We start from the raw sequence: 20,787 nt of genomic DNA, 5'->3' as shown, positions 1-20,787 counted from the left end.
GTTAATTAGACTGATACTAGTTTTTACATATCTGCTATAAACCTGTTATAATTTTGAATGGCTTTTTGTATAAGGAAGTTCAAATGCAGTTGTGAGTCACAATAAATAGACCTATTTTAAGTGGAAAAGTGTTCCTTCATCTGGGCTCCCCAGTAACTGCGCATCAGAACTTAGCTTTCCACCAACCATCTGGGTCAGACTCAGTTTCCCCACCATGGAGGGGAGGGAAGCTCTGTTCCTCTTTGTGCCTGGTGCCCTTTGCTAGAAGCTGCAATCACAGAAAATTAATTTATTTTGTTCAGTGCTGAACTTGAACACCAGAATGTGGCTGCTGAAGGGTTTATGAGACTCCTGTGACCTTTTTGTTCTCTTCTGTGGAAACTGGTTGTTGCATCAAGATAACTTGCTTCATTATCTAGGTGTTTGAAGAAGGCTTCCAAAGTGAAATGCCAACCAGAACATTACTTTCCTGCTTTTGGTGTTTCTGTTTGTGGGATACATCCACATACTTTTAAATCAGAACAGAAGTTGATAAAATAATGACAGTGCTGGAAGGAAAACTGCCATCTGGTCTGCGTAACTGCTGGCTGAGCTGCATCTAGAGTGTTCTTGGGTTTTGTTCACAAAGATTGCAATTTCAAACACAGGCTGGGGCGAAAGGGACCTTCCCAAAATACCCAGCTTTATCTCCTTCCAGGGGACAGCACAGCTAAAGCATTCAAGTCTCAAAGGCTTGGTGAGCCAAGATGGCTAGCTAGGTTTACTGATAAAATTAGGATTGGATTGCACAACTGAACAGGGGTTATTAAGTGTTCTCTAAAGTATTTTGCATGTCATCTTGGAGAGATTATTTCTTTAAGCCACTTTTCAAAGCCTGTGAGCTCAAATATTTATAAAACTGAATGCTTTTTGGAATGCACTCCTTGTCTGCATAGTTTCTTCTCCATATTTAAGCCCAGTGTGGCACATACTCTGGAAAATTTTGTGCTATTCAAATGGTGGATTTTGAATGTACAATAGAACAGATCTTCATAGTTATCCAGTTGCTGAAAAATGAGACGGACTGCCTGATTTGGACTGACGCCTTCCCTGGGAAGAGTCTGTCACCGTCCTTTACTCTAAACAGTGCTGAATTTACTGTTACCATTTAATAAATGCTACTGCTATTAATTTGAAAATGGGCACTTTCTTTAGGTCTCTATGATAGGTATCTTTGGCTAACAGTCTAAACAGAGGTGATCACTGGAGGCCTTGTGTGTCCAAGTAAAGCAGTAAGCATCCACAGCTGAGTCTCTGCCCAATATTATGTGTGCTGGCAAGGAGCAGCTCTGAGGGCTGGGGAGGGAGGGAATGCACCTTGGGAATGGGGAGCCAGTATCCAGACTGTGTTGTTGACTGGCCCAACACACATGATCCTTGGATAACTCTTTTAACAGCTGAACTTCTGACTTTTTTTCCTTCCTTCACCAGTGTAAGCAAATTAAGTTGAGATATCGAGTGTTGGAAAGAGCCTGATCTCTTGAAGAAAAGGGATTGCTATACTACTTAACAGTCAAAGATGTGTATGTTTCCATTATCTGGAAAGGGGCTAGCCTAATTACTTAACTGATTTTATTATTTCTAGCCAGACATAAAGCTGTTCTCACTTGAGTACAGGTGAGCCAGGTCTTAGCATTTACAAAATACTGTGAACACAGATGATCTGCCCTCACTGCTCCTCTCTCCTTGAGTGCTGATGGATCAGTGATGTGGAGCAGGGTGACATCAGTTTCTGACATTGCCTTTGTATATTCCAAGGATGCCTCTAGTGTAGGAAATCTTCCATAGACACTATGTGGCAGAGAAAACATGCAGTGACACCAAGAATTTGACTGTTGTTTCACCACAAAGTCTGGTAATCTGTAGCTCCCTGTGCTGTCTGAAACAAAAGACAAATGCTGAGTTAATATGTTGAGTTTAGTGAACTAAATATATAATTTAACACTAAATAGATGAAGAGATTGGTTTCTAATAATTCGCTGTTACTTTTAGTATTGGCAATTTTTTGAAATAACTGGTGTTAGATGGGATCCTGGGGAAAAGCTGAGAAGCCTGCTTTCTACTCCCCACATCTGATGCTCTGCCCCACAGACAGGTATTATGTACCTGCTCCACCAAATTCCTTTCTACAGGTCCCCTTACACCACAAAATGTGGTCTCTGTGACAGTGTCAGACTTGTTGGATGCAAACCTGTACCAATCCTTTTCTTGTGCAGGATGCTCCCATTTCTACAACACCACAGCTTAGTCCTGTTTAGCTCACTAACATGCTCCTTACTTTCACCTCCCAAGTGAAACAGTTTTTTCTGCTGTCCCATCTGACCTTCCCAAGCTTCAGTAATGTAGCCACTGCCCCTTGCAGGATTGTCAGCCCTGCTGAGAAGAGGTTGATGCAACTGCCCTGCATTACGTCTGTGTTACTCTTTCGAGGAAGAAGAAATTGGCTAACAAAAGTAACATAATTTCCTGAAGAGTACGGTGCTTGGTCCAGAAAGGTGTATGGGAATATTGAATTTTGACTGCAAAATGTTGAACAATGGAAAAGTGACTAGAGCCTGTAAAAATTAGGCTGCCCAAGGTTTAATGCCATTTCAGTATCCTAACTTTGACTTTGTTTGCTAGCCTTGAACTGAATGAAGCAACTTTTCTTGTCACCTAAATTCTCCTAGATGGCTGCTTCGTTCTGTAACATGAAGTGAAATGCATTTAATGCCTCAGTTTTAATTCCTTGCGTTGCTTTTTATCACCTGCCATAGTCTGGGGGTACTGGGAATTTGTCATTTGTGAGGGTACTTGGTGTTGATCTTTGGTTTTGTGTTTCTTCTTCCCCTTCCTGTGCGCCTCCATTTTTCTGCTAGAGCAAAGAAGACACATACTTTGTAGTCTTGCACAAAGAAGAAGGAGCTGGCCTGGGATTTAGTGTTGCTGGAGGAATAGACTTGGAACAGAAATCAGTCACAGTAAGTGATGGCTGCAAGTCATTTTTCTACAAAGCTCACTTTAAAGTAGGCTGGTGATTAGATCAAGTCCTCGTTTATCAAGACTCACTGCAAGTCATTCAGTGTCTCAAAAGCAGCAGCTTACCATCTGCTACTAAAATCAGAGTGTCTGGGAAGTGTAATTTTTATTATTGGAGATGGATAACAATTATGCTTTCAGGCTTTAAAAATCTCTTACTGGGTGGGATGGGCTAGATCTAAATCCTATGCATGTAAATAAAATTCTGCATGCAGCTGCAGTGCACACAGCCTTTCAGGCGAGACTTTCATTTCCAGCCCTTGAAAGGAAACTCTGTGCAGCAAAGTTTTTGGAGGATTTTTCAGTTCCTGAGACTGATTGTTGCGGACCTCAGCAAACATTATGGATTTCAGATCACAAGTTTGTTTTGAGTTAGTGATACCTGTGGGTGGTCAACAAATGAGGGTTGTTGTCTGGTTAGGGTTTTTTAAAGTCTTAAGCAGCATTCTGAACCAAAGATAGTGTCATATTAAGACACTGGTGTGTTTAAAGTGACTGTTCAAAAACAGAACAGTAAGACAGAAATATCCAAGAGAACTGGTGTCCTGTGTGACGATTTCTTTAACACAAAATATGCATTTTAAATTCTGTCCTGAAAGAGAGAGACGCATTAGATACTGAGGCTAGATGAAGAGTATGTCCCCAGAGAGTTCCTTACAGAGTTCCTTACCTAGAAAATATGACTACCTAAAAAATAAGATGTTGAGCTATCTCAGACTGAGGAACTGATGAACTGTCCTTTTCCTGAATTCTGTTAGCCATGAGACCAAAGGAGTGTCAGTTCCTGCTCTTTCCTGACGCTTTTTGTTCGGAGAGTGTAAAGGGATCTTACTATGTTCTTGACCTACTGGAATTCTGGGTCCCAGCTAGATTTAGTGTTACCACTGGGTTATATCCACACTTGGGTGCAGAAATGGAAATGCCTAGTGAGCTTCAGGGTACTGAGGAGGTGAGCAACTGAGGGAAAGCAGCAGATTTTTTGGACATGACCCCGATATTCCACTTGCATTTGCATGCCTACTTCTGTTACTGAGGCTGTTACTCCAGCTTTGAATGCCTGCTTAGACTGGCTGGAAATTCATCTCATTGGATCTTTGGGGTTGTAGCAGGTGCCCATCTCAGCATGGCCCTACAGTGAGATGGAACAGGAGCCAAAAGGCTTCTGATGCCTCAGTGCTGGTCTGGGTATTAGGATAAATTCCTAAAGATAATGCCATGCAGAGTTGTGTCCACAGATTTGCTGCCTTGAACATTTGCTTGTCAGACCTAGTACTGTCTCCATGGGAAACCATATTCTGGCTGCTAAAATTAGAGTGCCAAATAGGCAAGTCCTTAAATGCTGGGTCTTGAATCTTTTAGTCAGTTCCTTTTTGTAAATGACACACAACTAAACCGCTGGAAGTTTTCTCAAAGTTTTATCCACCCTGAATAGAGTATTTTTTTTCTCTAAAAAAATGCATTTCAAGCTGCTAAGTTATCCCTTTCCATCTATTTGCATGGTATTTGATCAGCCAGATTGAGGCAAACACTTAAATACTTGTACAGCTGCAGTAAGTCAGAGCATTTCAGTGCACCGATGTTTAGAAATGTGCATTTGAGAACAGCACAGGATGCATGTCCCAGTCAGTGGGAACTGGGGAAGTGGGTGTTGCACATCACAATGTTCCTGGTGGTTGCTGTGGCATGGATGTGGATTTAACTTCTGTGTCACTTGAAATATGTTAATTGAAGACCTTTGAGGAGTTTAGTGAAAGCGTAAGTGATTAGTGATATTACATTCCCTTGCTGGTTTTGGTTATCTTTGTCATAGAAATGACTGTGCTATAAAAGCATGTTTTTACTCTGAATTCCCCCATCCCCAAATGGAGCTCTGTCTAGTCACTTTGAGGGTGTTCACTGGAGAAAATGCTGTGTGCTTGATATCCAGGCAGTAGGCACTGGCTGCAAGTTTTGGTAGAGTGTGTCTGTTCAGCTTGGCCTGTAGAACGCTATGTGTGGTCATGAGGTTAAAACATCCATGTTAAAACCTTTCTTGTAGGTCCACAGAGTATTTTCAAAGGGAGTGGCATCTCAAGAAGGGACTATCCATCGAGGAGATCTTGTTCTGTCGATCAATGGCAAATCTCTGGCAAGCTCAGTCCATGGGGATGTCCTGAATACTCTTCATCATGCAAGGCTGTACAAATATGCAGTCATTGTCATACAGAAGGAAAAACACAAAACAAACAATTCCTCTAGACTCGAGATATCAGCTACTGGCAGAAAATGTGTGGGGTCTGGAAAGGATGTTTCCATGGAAATAGGAACAGGTATGATCTTTGTCCAAGAACAGTTTGGAAGGATTCCTTTGCAGAGCAGACTGAAGGGGAAAATGTCCATGTGTTTTAGATTAAAAGCGTCTGTGCCTGATGTGATTTAAGGCAGAAAATGAAATTACCTTCAAATTTTATTTGTTCTCTTTGGAACCTAAGTACGGTTTGGGTTTTGGTTGGTTGTTTTTTGTTGTTGTTTTTTTTTTTTTTTTTTTTTTTTCATTATCGTAACTAGGCGCAAACTTAGACCTAATTTAGGGCCCAATCCAATTTCTACTTAGGAAAGTGGTTCCACATATTCTTCCAATCCAGAATAAATTCCTTTTAAGTAATAACAGTAGTCAATGCAAGGAAGAAAACAACCAGAAATGATTTTAAAAAAATTTAAAAAACTCAAAGAAAACCCCATGCCCTGCAGTTTATTAAGCACAGGGACTGAGCTTGTTCTTTATAAAAGCAGATTTCATACTGTTTCTACTAGAAACATAGAAAAAAATTATTTTTATATTGCAGTAACTGGAAGTAAGTCTATTGAAGTCAGCCATCCCATAGGAAAGTAGGTACAAATGGTTTAAGTGTAAAATTATTAGTGGAATATTAGGCTCCTTTTTGGGAACAGGACAGCATTTTGGTGTAGAGGCTGCGCCTGGAGTGTTAGGAAGAGATCTCTGAATTTTTTTTTGAGATTTAAGACCCAAGCCCCTTCAGCACCTATCTGGATGCTCCTACTTTGGAGCAGGGGATGACCAGAGGCTTCCCCTGCCCTCCAGGGCAACAGCAGGCTCAGCGCTTTCCACCCCAAAACCAGGACATGGAGCTGCCACTCAATTATTTTTAATCTGTTGCCTGTAATCATTACTGTTCTCACAGGGATTTTTTTTCTGTACCAGTTTCTTTTGTTTTATGCTTACACTGGGTTTTATGGTATGACTTTGTAACACAGCTTAAAAAAAAAAAAAGGCAAAAAAGTACTCTGTTAATTAATGGATCAGCCTTTCTGGAATTGCTCCCATGGATATAATCTATGTAATTACTTCAGAATCCCTCTCTGCTCTAAACTCCCTACATCCTGCACCCTGACAAATACAGAATATCTTCTGGGTCCAGGCACTAGGGGGCAACCTTATCTCATAAACAAAATGGTGTTGGGTTATTCAAAACGTCTTTCCACCCTTCCAGGCAAATGACATCTCCAGATGTTTTAGATAACCTTTAAAGTTGTCTAAGACAACAGTAGCAGTAATTTGTGATAACACAGACTGCATAATTATTACATTCACACAAGACAAAGAGGATCTTGTTTTCCAAAACTGCAGATTTATTTCTGCCCATGCAAAATCATGTTTTAAGTCAGCTGCAGCAATATTGCACTTCAGAAATATCTACTATGTAGGAGGCATTGTACAACTACAGTTAATTATAATTAAATACACAGAAAGGAGCTGAGAAACAATTTTTCACTTTAGTAACTGATTACAGATTTTTGATTAAGAGAATGGAACATGTTTGCTTAATGAAACATTTCGTTCATTCCTGTTACTTAAAAAAATGTGGTTCATTGAATAAGTAAAGGGAGAAAATGAAAGAAAAAAATGCTCTTCACTCCCTATTTTTGTAATTTTTTCGTTATCTTGTTGCTGTTTAGAGTACCTGCTAAATTTGCTAGCTATAATTCTGCCAAAAAAATGGTATCTTGGCAGATTTATGTTGAACATCTAAAATGAAGATGTCCCTATGTGTAAATGCATTTTGTACTGTCTTCCATTCACAACTACAATAGAATACGTTTATTTCTGAGAAACTTGGTGGCATGTTCTAGTCTGAGTAACTGAACTCTGAATTGTCCTGTCACTGCAGCAAAAGCAAAAAGCAACCAAACACAACATGAAGTTTACTGTTATCTGCGTAACAAGATGCTCTGTATATTCAATTGCAGATCCAAATCTGGACATGAATGATGTCATCTGCATTGAATTATTGAAAACCTCTGCTGGTTTGGGATTCAGTCTTGATGGTGGAAAAGCTTCCATTGCTGGAGATAAGCCCTTGCTTGTAAAAAGGATATTTAAAGGTACTACATGCATGCAGTGGATGTTATCCCAGTTTTCCTTTTGTCTGTGCGTTGTACAGACATTTCAATTACTGTACTCAGCATTTTTTTGAAGCAAGGGTGGGTTTTGTGGCTCTCATTTATTACCACTTACTAGGCCAAAGTGGTCATTAAAAGAAAAAACGCTCCCAGGAATGGCTAGGGATTGCATCTGCTAGTAAATGTGGAGCAATATGCTTTACTAAGTATGGGTCTGTCCACTAGTGCAGACATTGGACTACAGCAGCCATCATCTGTAGTCATAGTGGTCTGAGACGTTCGTGCCTTATCCGGTTCTCTTTTCTAAGAAATGTATAGTGCATATAGTCAGTGTGGTACTGAAGCACCACCCTGCATTATGCCCAATTATGAATTTTACCATATTTTTGTCTTTTTTTAAAATTTTTTAAATGTTAATATAATAGCTTTTGCTAAGAATATGAGATATCGGTATTCAAAAACTGCCAGTCATAGGTGCTTTGTTTGTCAGCAGATGGCTAAACTTATATGAACCATACATAGAAAGACAACGAGTCCCAGAACTATGCTGTGACTTTCATATGTCACATGTCAGTTTAGTGAAAAATAAGGTCCTTTCTGAAGGCAGCTGAAACTCTTGATGAAACTACATGTGCACAGCATTTTTACAGAATTACTTTTCAGTGATTTATTCACTGATAAAGGTAAAAAGTCACACAGGTATTTACTGAATTGCTTATCAGTTTGTGTGTGCGCGTGTGTGTGTGCGTGCATGTGTTTTTCCCCTCTTTAGAAAGTACTTCTTAGGGTAAAGAGTATGTTTAATTTTTGAGCTCATTCATTTACATCCTTACATACAGTTCTTTTCCCCTCCCTGTGATCGATCATGTTAGTTTAACTATCATTACAGAAAACATACTTTCATCAGCAGGGAAAGGTATGCCTCTATCTAGAAGCTTTCTGTGAATGCTGTCTGTCCAGAGTTTGCAATCAGTGTTTGATTTGTTCAACTTGGGTTGTACAGTCTACTACATTATCTGCTTATTACCCTGTTAATATTGAGTCTGTGCCATATACAACCTTCATGGTTATTTTATCAACCAGTTTTTCTTACAGCTACAGAGATAATATTTGCCATATTTAATACACTTATGTTGTTTCCTTCAAAACCAGACATCTTTTCTGAGAACAAGGCTTTATCTTAGTTAAAATAAGCTTTTATATGAGATGCAGCATGGGTTATCGTGCTAGAGCTGTGGTGAATGTAAGTGACTTGTACTGAAATTGTTACTGTTGGAAAAAATGGTTTATTTCATCCCAGTGGAAAGCAGATTTTTGTGAGCTTGCTTCTTTTTCTTTTGACACTGACTTTTTTCCCCCTTTGCTTCTAGGTGGTGCTGCGGAGCAATCTGGAAACATAGAAACTGGAGATGAAATTCTCGCTGTTAGTGGGAAGTCATTAATTGGGCTCATGCATTACGATGCCTGGAACATCATTAAATCTGTGCCAGAGGGGCCAGTTCAATTGCTAATCAGAAAACACAGAACTGTAGTATGATGGAAGCACTACAACTAATCACACTTGCTAAGACAAACCATTTTAAACTCTCTAAAAGCTGTCTTTGTTTATAAAGCCACACAAACGTGTCTTAATGCTTTACAGAGAGGTGCTAAGAGCCTTGGAGAACCATTGAGCAAGTGTGTGATGAGCTTCAAAAATCTCACCCAATGATTGGGGACGAAGGAAGCCAAAAGTTAGAGACAATTTTGTATTATGTGGCGGTTTTATTGGAACTTCAAGACTTCTCCTGGGTTTGATTTAAAGTATTTTGACTGAGATAAATAACACTGTGCCTGTCCCTGATATTTTTAGTATCTGCAGAGTGTTGGCAGTAGAACTTGTTGGTTGCCATCCTGTTGACAAGGGTGGGTTTTAGACTGTACTATATCACTTAGCTGTAATAAGACTTTAGGACACTTCCTTAGGGTCTGGTCCTTTTTTGTTGTTGTAATAAGAGAATGTCTGGAACAATCTCACTTTATTCTTCTAAGTGCAGTTTTGCTAAAAGTGCATGACAAAAGAATATAATTTTGCACAACTTGTATGCCTAAAATACAAGCATTTTATTGCAAAGCTGAAAAATCCTCTTAAAACTAATGAACTAACTCAGCATCCACCACAAGTGCATCTACTTCTAGGTGCAACTTGTTTATGAAAGCACTTGGCATTAATGTGGTAGAAATCTCCAAGAAAATCAGGTCCAAATAATAGGTGATTGTCCACCAAGGTGTATACTGAGTTGTTAGTTGTGATGAAAATGGGGGCGATAAAAAATTAAGGTCTGAATTTTCAAATTTAGGCTTCTAATGTTAGGCACCTTTAAAATATATATATTTTTAAAAGGGGGATAATTTCAAGTGCTGAGCACTTACTGATCCCACAGACTTCAGCGACCACTAAGATCGTCTACTAGTTGGGCTGCTTTTATTTGTCTTCAAGAGGTTTAAGGCTGCCCAACTTGAAAGACTCAAGCTGAAAAGTGGTGATCTAAAAATGGGGATTTTAACAGATTAAATCTGAGCTGGCCATATTTGCAGTGGCTTTTAATTGGTCTTCTTTGTTTTCTCCTGTCCAGTATTTATTTTTGCTTGTGTGAGAATGGGTTGAGGATGTGTGTGGATGATGCAAGTACACCTAACTGCGTCAGGATTGGGCTAATACTGAGGGTTCTGGGTGGTGAAACTGAAAGCTGTTTGTGTAGATGGGAAAAACCATGGTGTTGGGTACAGCAAAAGAGAAAGGATTGCAATGCCACAGGAGCTTAGTTTGGATTTTCTCACCTCTACTCACAGAAGAGGTATCAGTAGCGGGCCATGCTGCTTAGTCTGCTGTGCTGGGAGGAGAGCGTATGGGTGCAAGAGATTAGACTCTGTTATTTCTCTTCCTACATCTGGGATAGCTTAACAACATAAAATACATACAGGAGGAAATGGGCCAGTGTCCTTATCAGCTGAGAACAAGTTGTTTGTTCCACAGTGCTCAGGTTGTTCATCACATTAGGCTGGAGACTTCTTGCAGCCAACATGCCTAGGGTGAAGAGCTCTTGGCTTGGAACTAGTCCAAGTCTGAAGTGCTGCCTCTGCTTCCAGTGAGTCAAGACACTGCGTAGCTGTTACAAAAAGGTCTAGGCTTGCCACTTGGCCCTTCCCCAAGATCATACTGTAGTTCAGTTTATTTACATTTATTCAGCAGTGCTTGAAGCAATTGCTTCCAGGTTAGTGGAGCACTCACTTGGGTTCATCTCTGTGACAACTTCATTAGACTGCAGCTCATGATGAGCAGAAGAAAATTCAGTTCTGCAAGGAAACCTGAGACCAGATGAATATAAAAGCTGTGCAATGTTTACCTAAAAATGAATAAATAAGTTTAATTCTTTCTCAGTGACGTATTAGCATGTGAATCCAGGGAGGGATGCAGCTTTTGGTTACAGGAAAGGCAATACTGTACGTAGTCCTACAGCTCCTTTGCCTGCAGGATTTCTGCTGACACTAATTCAGGTTCAGTGCTGTGAGATGACTGTGGAGTTGGGTCCCCTGGAAACCCAAAGCTCAGCCATTCTGTCAGGACTGGCCCATGCCTCTGGTCACCTCCGTGGTAGGAGAGGCTTCAGGAGGATGCAGCTTTTAGGGCTGGAGGACCACTCTGAGATTCCAGGCCTGCAATGGGATAGAAGAGGTTACCCCTACATATTTGCTGAAAAACAGGGCAATAATAATTAAGCAATGACAACTGAATGGTGAGGCCTTGTTCAGGAATGACCAAAATCCGACTAATAAGAGTGTATAATAGATACATAAAATGCATGTGGAATTTAATGCAGCGTAGTGAATGCATACCTGTATACGTATAATACGTGCAAGTGCAGTACTGACTTTTTGCTGCTTTAATGTGGTAAATCACAGTTGTGTTTTAGGGAATGGCGTTTTTTTCAGTCCACAGTCTAGAATTCCAGAGGTTCCATCACAAGGAGGCATATGTCTCCCTCACTCCTAAACCAGTGTGAGCTCAAAGGTAAAGTCTTCATTTTGTAAATTAAAGTTAATTTGAGGTGTCTTAAGATGATACGTGGTGGATATTTTCAGATGCTTATTTGCAGGTACTGTTCATTGTGAGTGATTTAGAAGGCTTTTTTTTCAGTAATCTGATACTGTTCAGTATTTTATTTTACATGCACGTAGATAAGTGTTGGCTGAGTAACAGCAAGCAGAAATGGGGATTTTTGTGTGTGATTCAGTAGTGGCTATAATTTAAAAGATAGGTTTAATGTTTTAAATCTGATAATAGTTACTATGGGTAGAAAGATAACACTTCTCTACTAACATTAGAGCAAGCAAAAGAATTGTATTTAACCCTGATTTTTCTGTTCCTGAAAATACCTTTTTATTTTTCTTGTGAAAGAACATCTTCACTGATGTTGGTATGATTACAGTAGCATTTCCTGACATCTCTCTTGGGGTGACATTCCCTGAAAAAGCTCCAGGATTTATGCAGTGTGGGTGTCTGCTTTATTACAGACAAGATGGGTAGACCAAGCAGATGTAGTAAACTTTCGATAACACACCTGGCAAAGTAAATGTTATTTTTCAGAGAGCCTGGTCGCACTGAAATGATGGAGGACGTTGCATTAGTTCATCAGTATTCAGTAGGATCACGATGATTTTTGGCCTTGCTGTTTGCATATCAGTCCCCATGGTGATTTCTTCACCCTGCTGGAGTGTTGGCCAAACTCTAGGAGAGCGGAGACTTGGCAGCTGCATCCTAGAAGACATAAAAATCAAGATGAAATTATGCACTTCTTCACCAGGAAGCTGAAGGCATTCCAGACAAGGGGGGTTTGCTCCTAGATGGAGAAGGTTTAGGGCTTTGGTGCATCCAGGCCTGGGGCAGCTGAAGGTGCACATCATGGATATGAGAGCAGTGAGATGTTGCCACTGCATATTCTGCAACCTTTTGTACCTGGAAGCTGTTTCTAGCTTCTGTAGGGACTGCATCTGTATTGAAAACTCTGAGATTAGGGAGGGAAAAACATTTGATCATTTTCTCGCTAAAAATAATAATAGAAGGACAGATAAGTATTAAGAAACTGTTAAGTAATTCATATTTCCTAATGACCCTCACTTGAAATTAACCCTGGTAAATGTTCTGCAGTGGTTCTTGTCAAATTCTGAAGGAAGTATTCCCAGATGGGAATGTTTACCTGTTTCTATGTTTAGGTTATGTAAATGTACAAGTGAAAATATTGATGAAGAGTAGACTAGCTCATGAGAAAAATGGGGATCCCACTGTAGGTAGATTTTGTGTTAGTCTGATACACTTATTGTATGATATTGTATATTTACATTTTTATTTATATAAATAAAACTTCTTTTAATGAAAACTGTTTAATATGCCTTGTATATTATAAAAAAGTCAGTGCAATAATATGAAACAGATTGTACTTTTTTTGATTTTTGTCTCTTCTATGTCAATCTTTATTGCCATAAACTGTTTTGCTTGGGTTTTTTAGTGATTTTGAAAATAAATGGTATCCTTGGTACTCCTCTAGATATTTAATTCTGTTATGCCAGAGTCTGTCTGGTCCACAGGTGGAACTGGCATCACAGGAATGAGGATGTCAGGAAGAGCAGTCAAAGGCTTTGTGTAAATGCTGTCTAGGTGTGCATCTAAGATAGAACTAAAATAGTGCCCTCCTAAAAACTGCCATTCAGCGTGAAGAGGACTCAGGCATTTAAGAAGTGGTATAAGGTGTTTTATAAAACCTGCTTTGGTATCTTGGTTTTTCCTGTCCCTGTTCTAGGAAAATGTGGAGTTTTCATCAAAGCAGCAGTCCTTGGAGCATGCTGCCTATAAACTGTACCTCCTGCCTAGACCCTGGACTGTAAGGGAATGTGTTGTATATGTAGAGAATGATTTTATACAGCTAGGCCTAACCTGGTATTTGTTCTAATTTCCCACTTACTCTGGGGATAAAATTCCCATCAAAGCTACAGTGAGTTGGTGGAACAGGCTGGGCTGAAGACTCTCTGTGGATGGAGTGGAGCTGAAGTGGAGCTCATAGTGGGAGATGGAGACCACAGCCTTCAAACTGGGGAGGTTTGCAATCAAGTGGACCACTCTTTTAGACACAGGTCACTTCACAGTCAGTGCACAGCAGGCCAAAGCAAGCCTTCCTCATGGAAGGATGAGCCAGCCCAGAAAACTCTCCTCTCAGCTGCTCTGACATGTGGAATGCCAGAGATGCCCAAAATTGTATGCTGCCTGGCAGCACACAGACACGTCAGCTGGTCTCTTTGGGGAAGGCTGAGCTAGAGGAAGGGCCTGGTGACTTTGAGTGCTCATATCTACACTACACGTTCATGTGCATTGCTCTCTGTTTGTCTGCTGGGTTGGACACTTGCAGCAGCACTCCCACATGGCACAGGGCAGTCCTGACCTTTCCTTGGTGGCACTTGCCTATGTCTTGTGCCAGGCCTGGCAAGCCTCACTGTTTCCTCCTGTGCACAGTGCTGCTGCCCAAAAGGGCGCTGTGGGGCATTGTGTGAGGGCAAGGAAGGCATATGCTCTCCTATGCCAGTGGTGCAGAGGGCATTTCCCTCATCCCCAGGTTTGTGCCCCAGAAGCCGCTGTGCTTGCTTTCGGTTTCCTTCTCTGGGTTGCCAGGCAGTGAGGGTGCAAGTGAGCAAGTACCTCGTGAGGAGGGATAAGCCCACAGCTTCTGCTGACTCATCCTGTGGGAGAGGCCAGTGTGGTTGGCTTCCAGTCTGCCCTCTGGGAACATGGACTCTTTCCTGTGCTGGAGGGGAAGAGGAGTAGTTTTGTGGTATACCAGTTTTCCATTTGCCCTGGGACCCTATTTTCCCCATCCCTCTCCCTTGCACACAGCCATGGTGAAAAGGGATGCTGCAGAGTCTATGCTGCTGTGCAGTCAGACAGTGCAAGGCATAAAACCAGCAGATTGGGAAGGAGATGGATGGGAAGCTGTGGGATGCTGTATGCGGTCCTCTCAAGCTTGGATCAGCACATCTGTCCCCACCTGGTGCCTGGCTTCTCCCCCAGGATGGCATGGGGAAAAGAAAGATATTTTCAGTCATGATTTCCTCTGCCTTTCCACTCACCACTGCTGTCACCAGTGCTGGGCCGGCCCAACTCCTCTCTTTCACTGACTCCCCCATATCCATCTTCCTGTCTGTCTGGATTTCTCCAACACATGGCCTGAGCTGGGGTCAGCAGGACTCAAACCTCCAAACAGCCTGGCTCTTGTAAGATTAGTCTTGTATATCTTTAATTGAAATCTTAATTGCCACAGTCAGTAGCTAAGTAAAGAGGGATACAAAAGCAAGAAGGCACAATGAACTTGCCTGTAAATGGATTAGTACATGTGACTTCATTTGTCCACCAAGACATGTGAAGTACTAGAAAATTTTTACTTCTCTCGGTTGTGAAAGCCTTTAGGGCATGTGTGAATGAGGAACTTAAAATGTGATTCTACCTAAAAAATTTCATTTAATTTTTTTTTTTTTTCAGCTTTGCTGCTCTCCTGTTCCCTCTTGGCATCACTGAATGCTATCTGAATACGGTCTGTGATTCTGGAGTGTCTGTTCCTTCATCCCTATTTCCAGGAATGTATCAAAAGGGCCATGTTACAACATTTGACCAGAGGTTAATGGTCACTGTCCCCAAGCAGGGATGCTATAGAGGAGGGTCCTTGGGGAGAAGGTTCCCACAGGCCACCCTGCCGTTGGTGGCTGGCCAGGAGCAGGGCCAGTGGTGTCTGGGTATGACACCCATGAACACAGGGCAGCACGTCACTGCCATGACAACAGGAAGAAAAACCTTCCCAGACCTCGGCCCTGGTGCAGTTCCTGGTGCCCATGGCCATGCAGGGTCAGCCACAGAGCCAGCCATGGCTGCACGGGTGGCATGTCCACTCGTCTGCCTCTGTGCTGCCAGTCCCTGGCCCATGCCTTGCCTGGTGATGGGAGATTTTTGGTCCAGCATTTTGGTGCTTGATTTTTTTCCTTTCTATGCAATACTGGGCTGCATAACTGCTTTTGCAGCACTTTCTTCCTCTGTCCAGCAGCCTCATACTAATAGATGCCTGGGGAGCGAATGATCTGCATTATCTAGGACTGATTCCGTACCACTTCTGGTAAATGAGGTGTTTCTTCTCGTCAGGAGCATGGCTGACACCAGACAGTCTCCATCAACCTTTAGTAAAAGCCTGCTTTGGACTCTGTTTATGGGGAAAGCTAGTCATGACTTCCTCTTTCATGTAGCTGTGTTTATTAAACCACTGGATCCAGCTAAAAGTCTTCACAAATTAATAAAGACTTCAATAATTGTTTTTCCTTTAAAAAATCCCTCACTTTTAATGATCATATGGAGGACCATTTGATGCAAATAAACATCGTTCCCTAATACAGGGAGTTGCCCTTCCATCCCATAGAGTGTAAAGCTGTAACTAGAAGGGTATTTTGTGTCAGTCGGTATTTTCTGAAGTCAGTCAATATTAAATGCAGAATTTCCTGCCTTTCCACTGACAGTTCCATATGTGCTGGCCTCACCCCTCTGTGCAGCTGAATCAGTCTGATACCGCTGCACTGAGCAAACAAGCTACCTGGTGCTGAAATTCCTTGGATTTTTCCCCACATACCAAAGCCATTTCCTTGATGTGCTGTGGTGGTGCTGGGGAATGTCCAGTGTCCAGCTGCTCTTGTCAAAAACTGCCTCCCTAATTCCTGATCCCGAGAGGGCAGACATGACTTAGTGTGGCGTCCTGCCTTAGTTGGAGCTTTGTCACATCCCTGTCAGGAGCACAAAGGTGGAAGCAGAATGCTGCCCTTAATTTCTGCCATGCAGTAGGGGACTGTGATCCCAGCTGGGACCCAGGAACAGAGGGAGGAAGTGCCAGCATCCTATTATTTGCCTTATTCGGGGGTGCTGCTGAAATTAATTGTTTTTTCTGAGATATGCAAGCTGGCCTGTCTACTACAAAAAGTTTCCTTGCTCCTTCAAGTGATGACCATGTCATGGAGGAGATGACTCTCTGAAAATCATGGTGCTCCCATCATCCTTTCATGGGGCTGACAGAATGACACCAAAGTCACCAAAGATGAAATCGCTGAAGATGAAATGCCTGAAACAGTTTTATTTGTGGTCACTGCCATTTCATGGGCTATCTCCTGTTGCTGAAGGAGTGACACCAACCTCCACACTTTCAGAGGGCTGGTAAGAATTGCATTGCAGAGAGCCCATGCGTGAGAAGGCAGGGAAGCCTTGGTGTGGCCTGTTTATATCAGACAATGTCCTGACACACTTGGGTGAGGATCCTTGTTTACAGCTGTAACAGTTTTTGGGACTATTGCTCACTGACAGTCCCACCATCAGACAGTCACCTGCTTCAGGAGAAACCCTCCCAGACTGAAAGGCAAGGCATCATATCCCCAGCTCTTCTTGTCCGGCCTCCTTATGCCTCCATGGATGCACACAATGCCCTCACACCCTCTTGTGTTAATGGGAGGAAAGTGATAAAACTTAGTCCCATCCAGATGTGTGTACTAAAAATAATGAACCACATATGAGACATTGTTTTTCAACTGATTTATAAAAACATGCCATGAGGGGAAGAGGAAGTATCTCCTTGTCTGGCACTTTGTTTGGGAAATACCACTTGTGCATCCAGTCTTGGGTGTGAAGGCTTGAGCTGCCTGAGGGGGCCAGGCTGGTTTTCACCTAGGGGACAATGGTGCAAACATGACCCAGGGCTGCACTTGTCCACCCAGAGGCTTTGGTAAATGGAGAGCATTCTAGGGTGGCAACTCTGTCAGTTTGCTTTGCCAGGTGGGTTTGTTTTGGTTTTTTGATATCAGATGCTTGTGGGTGAGTCAAGTGCATTGATATTGCAATGCCATGCCCCAGTGATAGGATTTTTTTTTTCCCCCTGCCCTTTAGGGAGGAGCAGGTCACAAGCATCATGCTAGGTAGATGACTGGACACTACTCTGGAGGGCTGGAGAAGGGCCAGACTCCAGTGGGAAGCAGGTGAGAGTGTCTGAATGTTTTCACAAGTCTGATGAGTCACACAAGTATGATTTGCTGATGAAGCTTTGCAAAACCAGGCCTCTGTGCAGCAACTATGGTAGCACTTTTCACCAAGCTGATGAGCCTTCTCAGGACCACTTCACTGATGCCCTGTGAAGTAAAAATCTTCCAGGCCTCTGCTGGTGAATAAGTGGGAAAGAACAGGAAGTTGCATCTCTTTGGATTTTTTTCTGGTTATTAGAAACAATAGCCTTTGGCCCAGAAGTTCTTAGTCCTCCTTGCACTGGGAATGTGAGCTTCAAGGGATGGTGCTCCTTGGCTGTGAAGCTGGAAAAGGCAGCACAGGAGTGGGCATGGAGCCTGCTGATGTGCTTGGCATACCAGGGAAGGACCTCAGGCTCTCTGCACAGACGCATCTTTGGTCCCTGCTTTAGGGAAGAAGAATGTGCTCTGCACTATCCCTCTGCTATTCCCTTGTGATAAGCACCGTCATTTCCCACTCTTCCCAAACTTCAGCTTCAAACTGTGGAGAAAGTAAAACTTTTCCTGACAAAATGCTGTATCCCTTTCTGCTTGCTTCTTAGACAAAACCCTTGGATGTCTATCCTTTACAGTAAATGCTCCTTTGCAAAGCTGCAGCTACTTTTGTAGAAGTAATGGGCCCCCAATACCACCCAAATATTCTGCAGCCAGTAGTTAACAAAACGTACTAGAATAGGTTTCTCATTCTGAAGTTCAAGGTCATGGTTATGTTTTGTTCCTCTTAAAGGCAGAAGGCAAAGCCTAATCTCCCAAAGCGTATCTGCTGGCACTCTGTTCGTGCCCTGGTGCTTTTGCCCTGCTGACATGGAAGCATGGAAGAAATTTGCATAATACAATCATGCTTTCACAATCCGCAAAAGAAAACCCAAGTCACAGCAACCTTTGTGACTCATTTTTCTCATAAACACTTCGTATTTATTATCTTAGCAAGAATTCAAGACATACATGCATGAGGCATACAGCAACACATCTGGCACACATCCAGAACAGGCCTTAAGAAAAACAAACTCATGTTGATAAAGTCATAAAGCAGATCCTTTGCAGAAGTAACAAAAGAAATCTAGGGTGGACATCAGCAAGCGCTTGGTCATATACTGGCACTGACCTCTTGCCTCTGCCTTTTTCCTGAGTTCCTGTTGAACACTACCATTCTCAACAATGCACAGAAACACCTAAAACATTTCAAAACCAGCAAATAGTCTTTGCATAACTATGCAGACAAATACTGTGCTAACACTAAACTTGGATATCCCCATGACAATCCATTTATGAGTATACTTTTTTTTTTTGTAATATTCATATGTGCTACAGCCTGAAGAACAGGGTGGGCTCTACAAATCCACACCTCATTTCCTCTTGACTTTGCAAGCAGCATTCGTAGAACAGAACAGTTTTATTCACATACTTCTCAGCTACTAACGCAAATGCGAACGCTGAATTCTTCTGAGAGTTCCAGACAGGCATGGTGTCATTGCTCAGTGTCGTTGATGAAGATTCCAAGACTCCACCAAGTGCAGAATGTACAACCACAACCCTTCTTATGAAGCTGGAACTGCCTCTGATGAAGTTTTGATCAGCTGGATGCAGTGCTAGCCTGAGAGGTGGTGTTCTGCTGGTCTGAAAGTCTTTGCATTTACTTTTTAGTACCTGAAAAACTGACCTATGTACATGTCAGCAAAATACACTGCTTTGCAGTAGTAAGATAAATAACAACTATACTTGAAACATTATGTTCTCCCTGAAAAGGTACTGGCTAACTTGAAGGGGAAGAGAATCACGCACGTGGCTCAAGCCAAAAGCAAGTTCCCTGTAACACTGCCAGGATGGATGGGATTAAGTCTTCCACGTGGAAAGAAGGCAGACAAGTTCTGCCCAGTGACAGAAGTCAGTGTCAATACGTAACAGCCCCTGCATGGCTGGTTGTGAGAGAGACCAGAGAGTTATAAAATGACAATTTTGCAAAGGCAGATTAAGAAGAGATAACAGAAAAATAAATTATAAATACAAACAAGAATTCACCACAAGACAGGAGAAGACATAATTTGAATCAACACAAATAACAAAGTGTAACTATACAGCCTTATAAAATGCAAATGTACATACATACAAGATTAGTTAAGAGAAGAAACTCTGACCAGTGACCTTAGACATAGCTATGGAACAGCTTCAGCCTTTTTCTTGCTGTCTTGGACCCATGAAAAATACTGTTTAGGATGGAGCTTGACATGAATTGACTAGCAAAGTTACTGTTTGCCTTGATAGCAACCAACATGTTTAATTCAGCTCTTCTGAAGCCAGCCAACGATAATATCCCCTCAGTGTGATGGGTAATTCCCATGTAACCCCTCAGAGGTGATGGTGCATCACCATCCATTGGATGTGCTGCAGTAGCTCCACCATTCTGAAACTGAAACGAGGAGGCCATGAAATGAAATGGAAATAAAGTACAAGGGAAGAACCTCTGCCCGTAAGTATAATTAAACATTCAAAAATCTAACGCTACTTTCTTGTACTGTTGGAAAGCTCAATTCTATTGATATTATTTCTTCAAAGAGAGGTAGTTGCTTTCTTTGAATAAATAACATTCACAGCAAAACTTGAGATTCAACTTTAGGGTCTACTTCTATTGAAGTTATTTTGTTACTTATAAAGATGCAGCAGAATTGTACTGTTATCAATATAAAACTTTATATTGATAAAAAAATTTGAATTTCAATTTTGTAATATTGAAAGAATCCTTCCACAATTACCTCAATATCTGTGTTTGTGTAATATATATTCAGATACATATCTTATATAATCCCAAAGTATGTTTCTGTCTCTGAAGTGGGATTTATTTCCTTTATCATCAAAAAATATTATGCGGCTTTTTTTAGTTTATATAATACCTTTTTATACTGAGCATTGTCATGTTTTGAACATTTCATACTGTGAGATTTTTTCATACTTTGAGATTAAACAAACAGCTTTCAATTAATAGTTCTGTTAAATACCCATGACATGCACTAGCAGTGCACACATTTATATTTTACGTATACATACTATATATATAAACTTATACTATGTATTTATAATATAGACTAGAACTATGCAACACTGTGTTAATTCATAGAACCACAACTTTTAGCCTGCAATACAACATCTTGTAACAAATACACAAATACCCTTCCAATAAAGATAGTGGTTGTCTTTATTTTAACTCCCGCC

At 41.4% G+C, this 20,787-nt stretch overlaps 1 protein-coding gene across 3 annotated transcripts in view; it reads left to right on the top strand.

The window, feature by feature from the left end:
• The window catches only part of PDZD2 (PDZ domain containing 2), a 137,822-nt gene extending 124,947 nt beyond the window's left edge, over positions 1-12,875 (top strand). For all 3 annotated transcript variants that reach the window (XM_066181028.1, XM_066181029.1, XM_066181027.1), the window contains 4 exons: positions 2,898-2,999; positions 5,096-5,366; positions 7,306-7,440; positions 8,829-12,875. In XM_066181028.1, coding sequence (XP_066037125.1) covers positions 2,898-2,999; positions 5,096-5,366; positions 7,306-7,440; positions 8,829-8,995 — 675 coding nt within the window. In that variant the 3' untranslated portion in view covers positions 8,996-12,875. The remainder of the gene's footprint in view (positions 1-2,897; positions 3,000-5,095; positions 5,367-7,305; positions 7,441-8,828) is intronic.
• The last annotated feature ends 7,912 nt before the right edge of the window (positions 12,876-20,787 follow it).

The sequence above is a fragment of the Chamaea fasciata genome, unplaced genomic scaffold (genome assembly GCF_029207755.1).
Source record: "Chamaea fasciata isolate MVZ Bird 193981 ecotype frontalis unplaced genomic scaffold, bChaFas1.0.hap1 SCAF_4, whole genome shotgun sequence".
Classification (NCBI taxonomy): Eukaryota; Metazoa; Chordata; class Aves; order Passeriformes; family Sylviidae; genus Chamaea; species Chamaea fasciata.
Note: the sequence above shows the minus strand (reverse complement) of the source record. Positions and strands in the feature narration are given on the sequence as shown.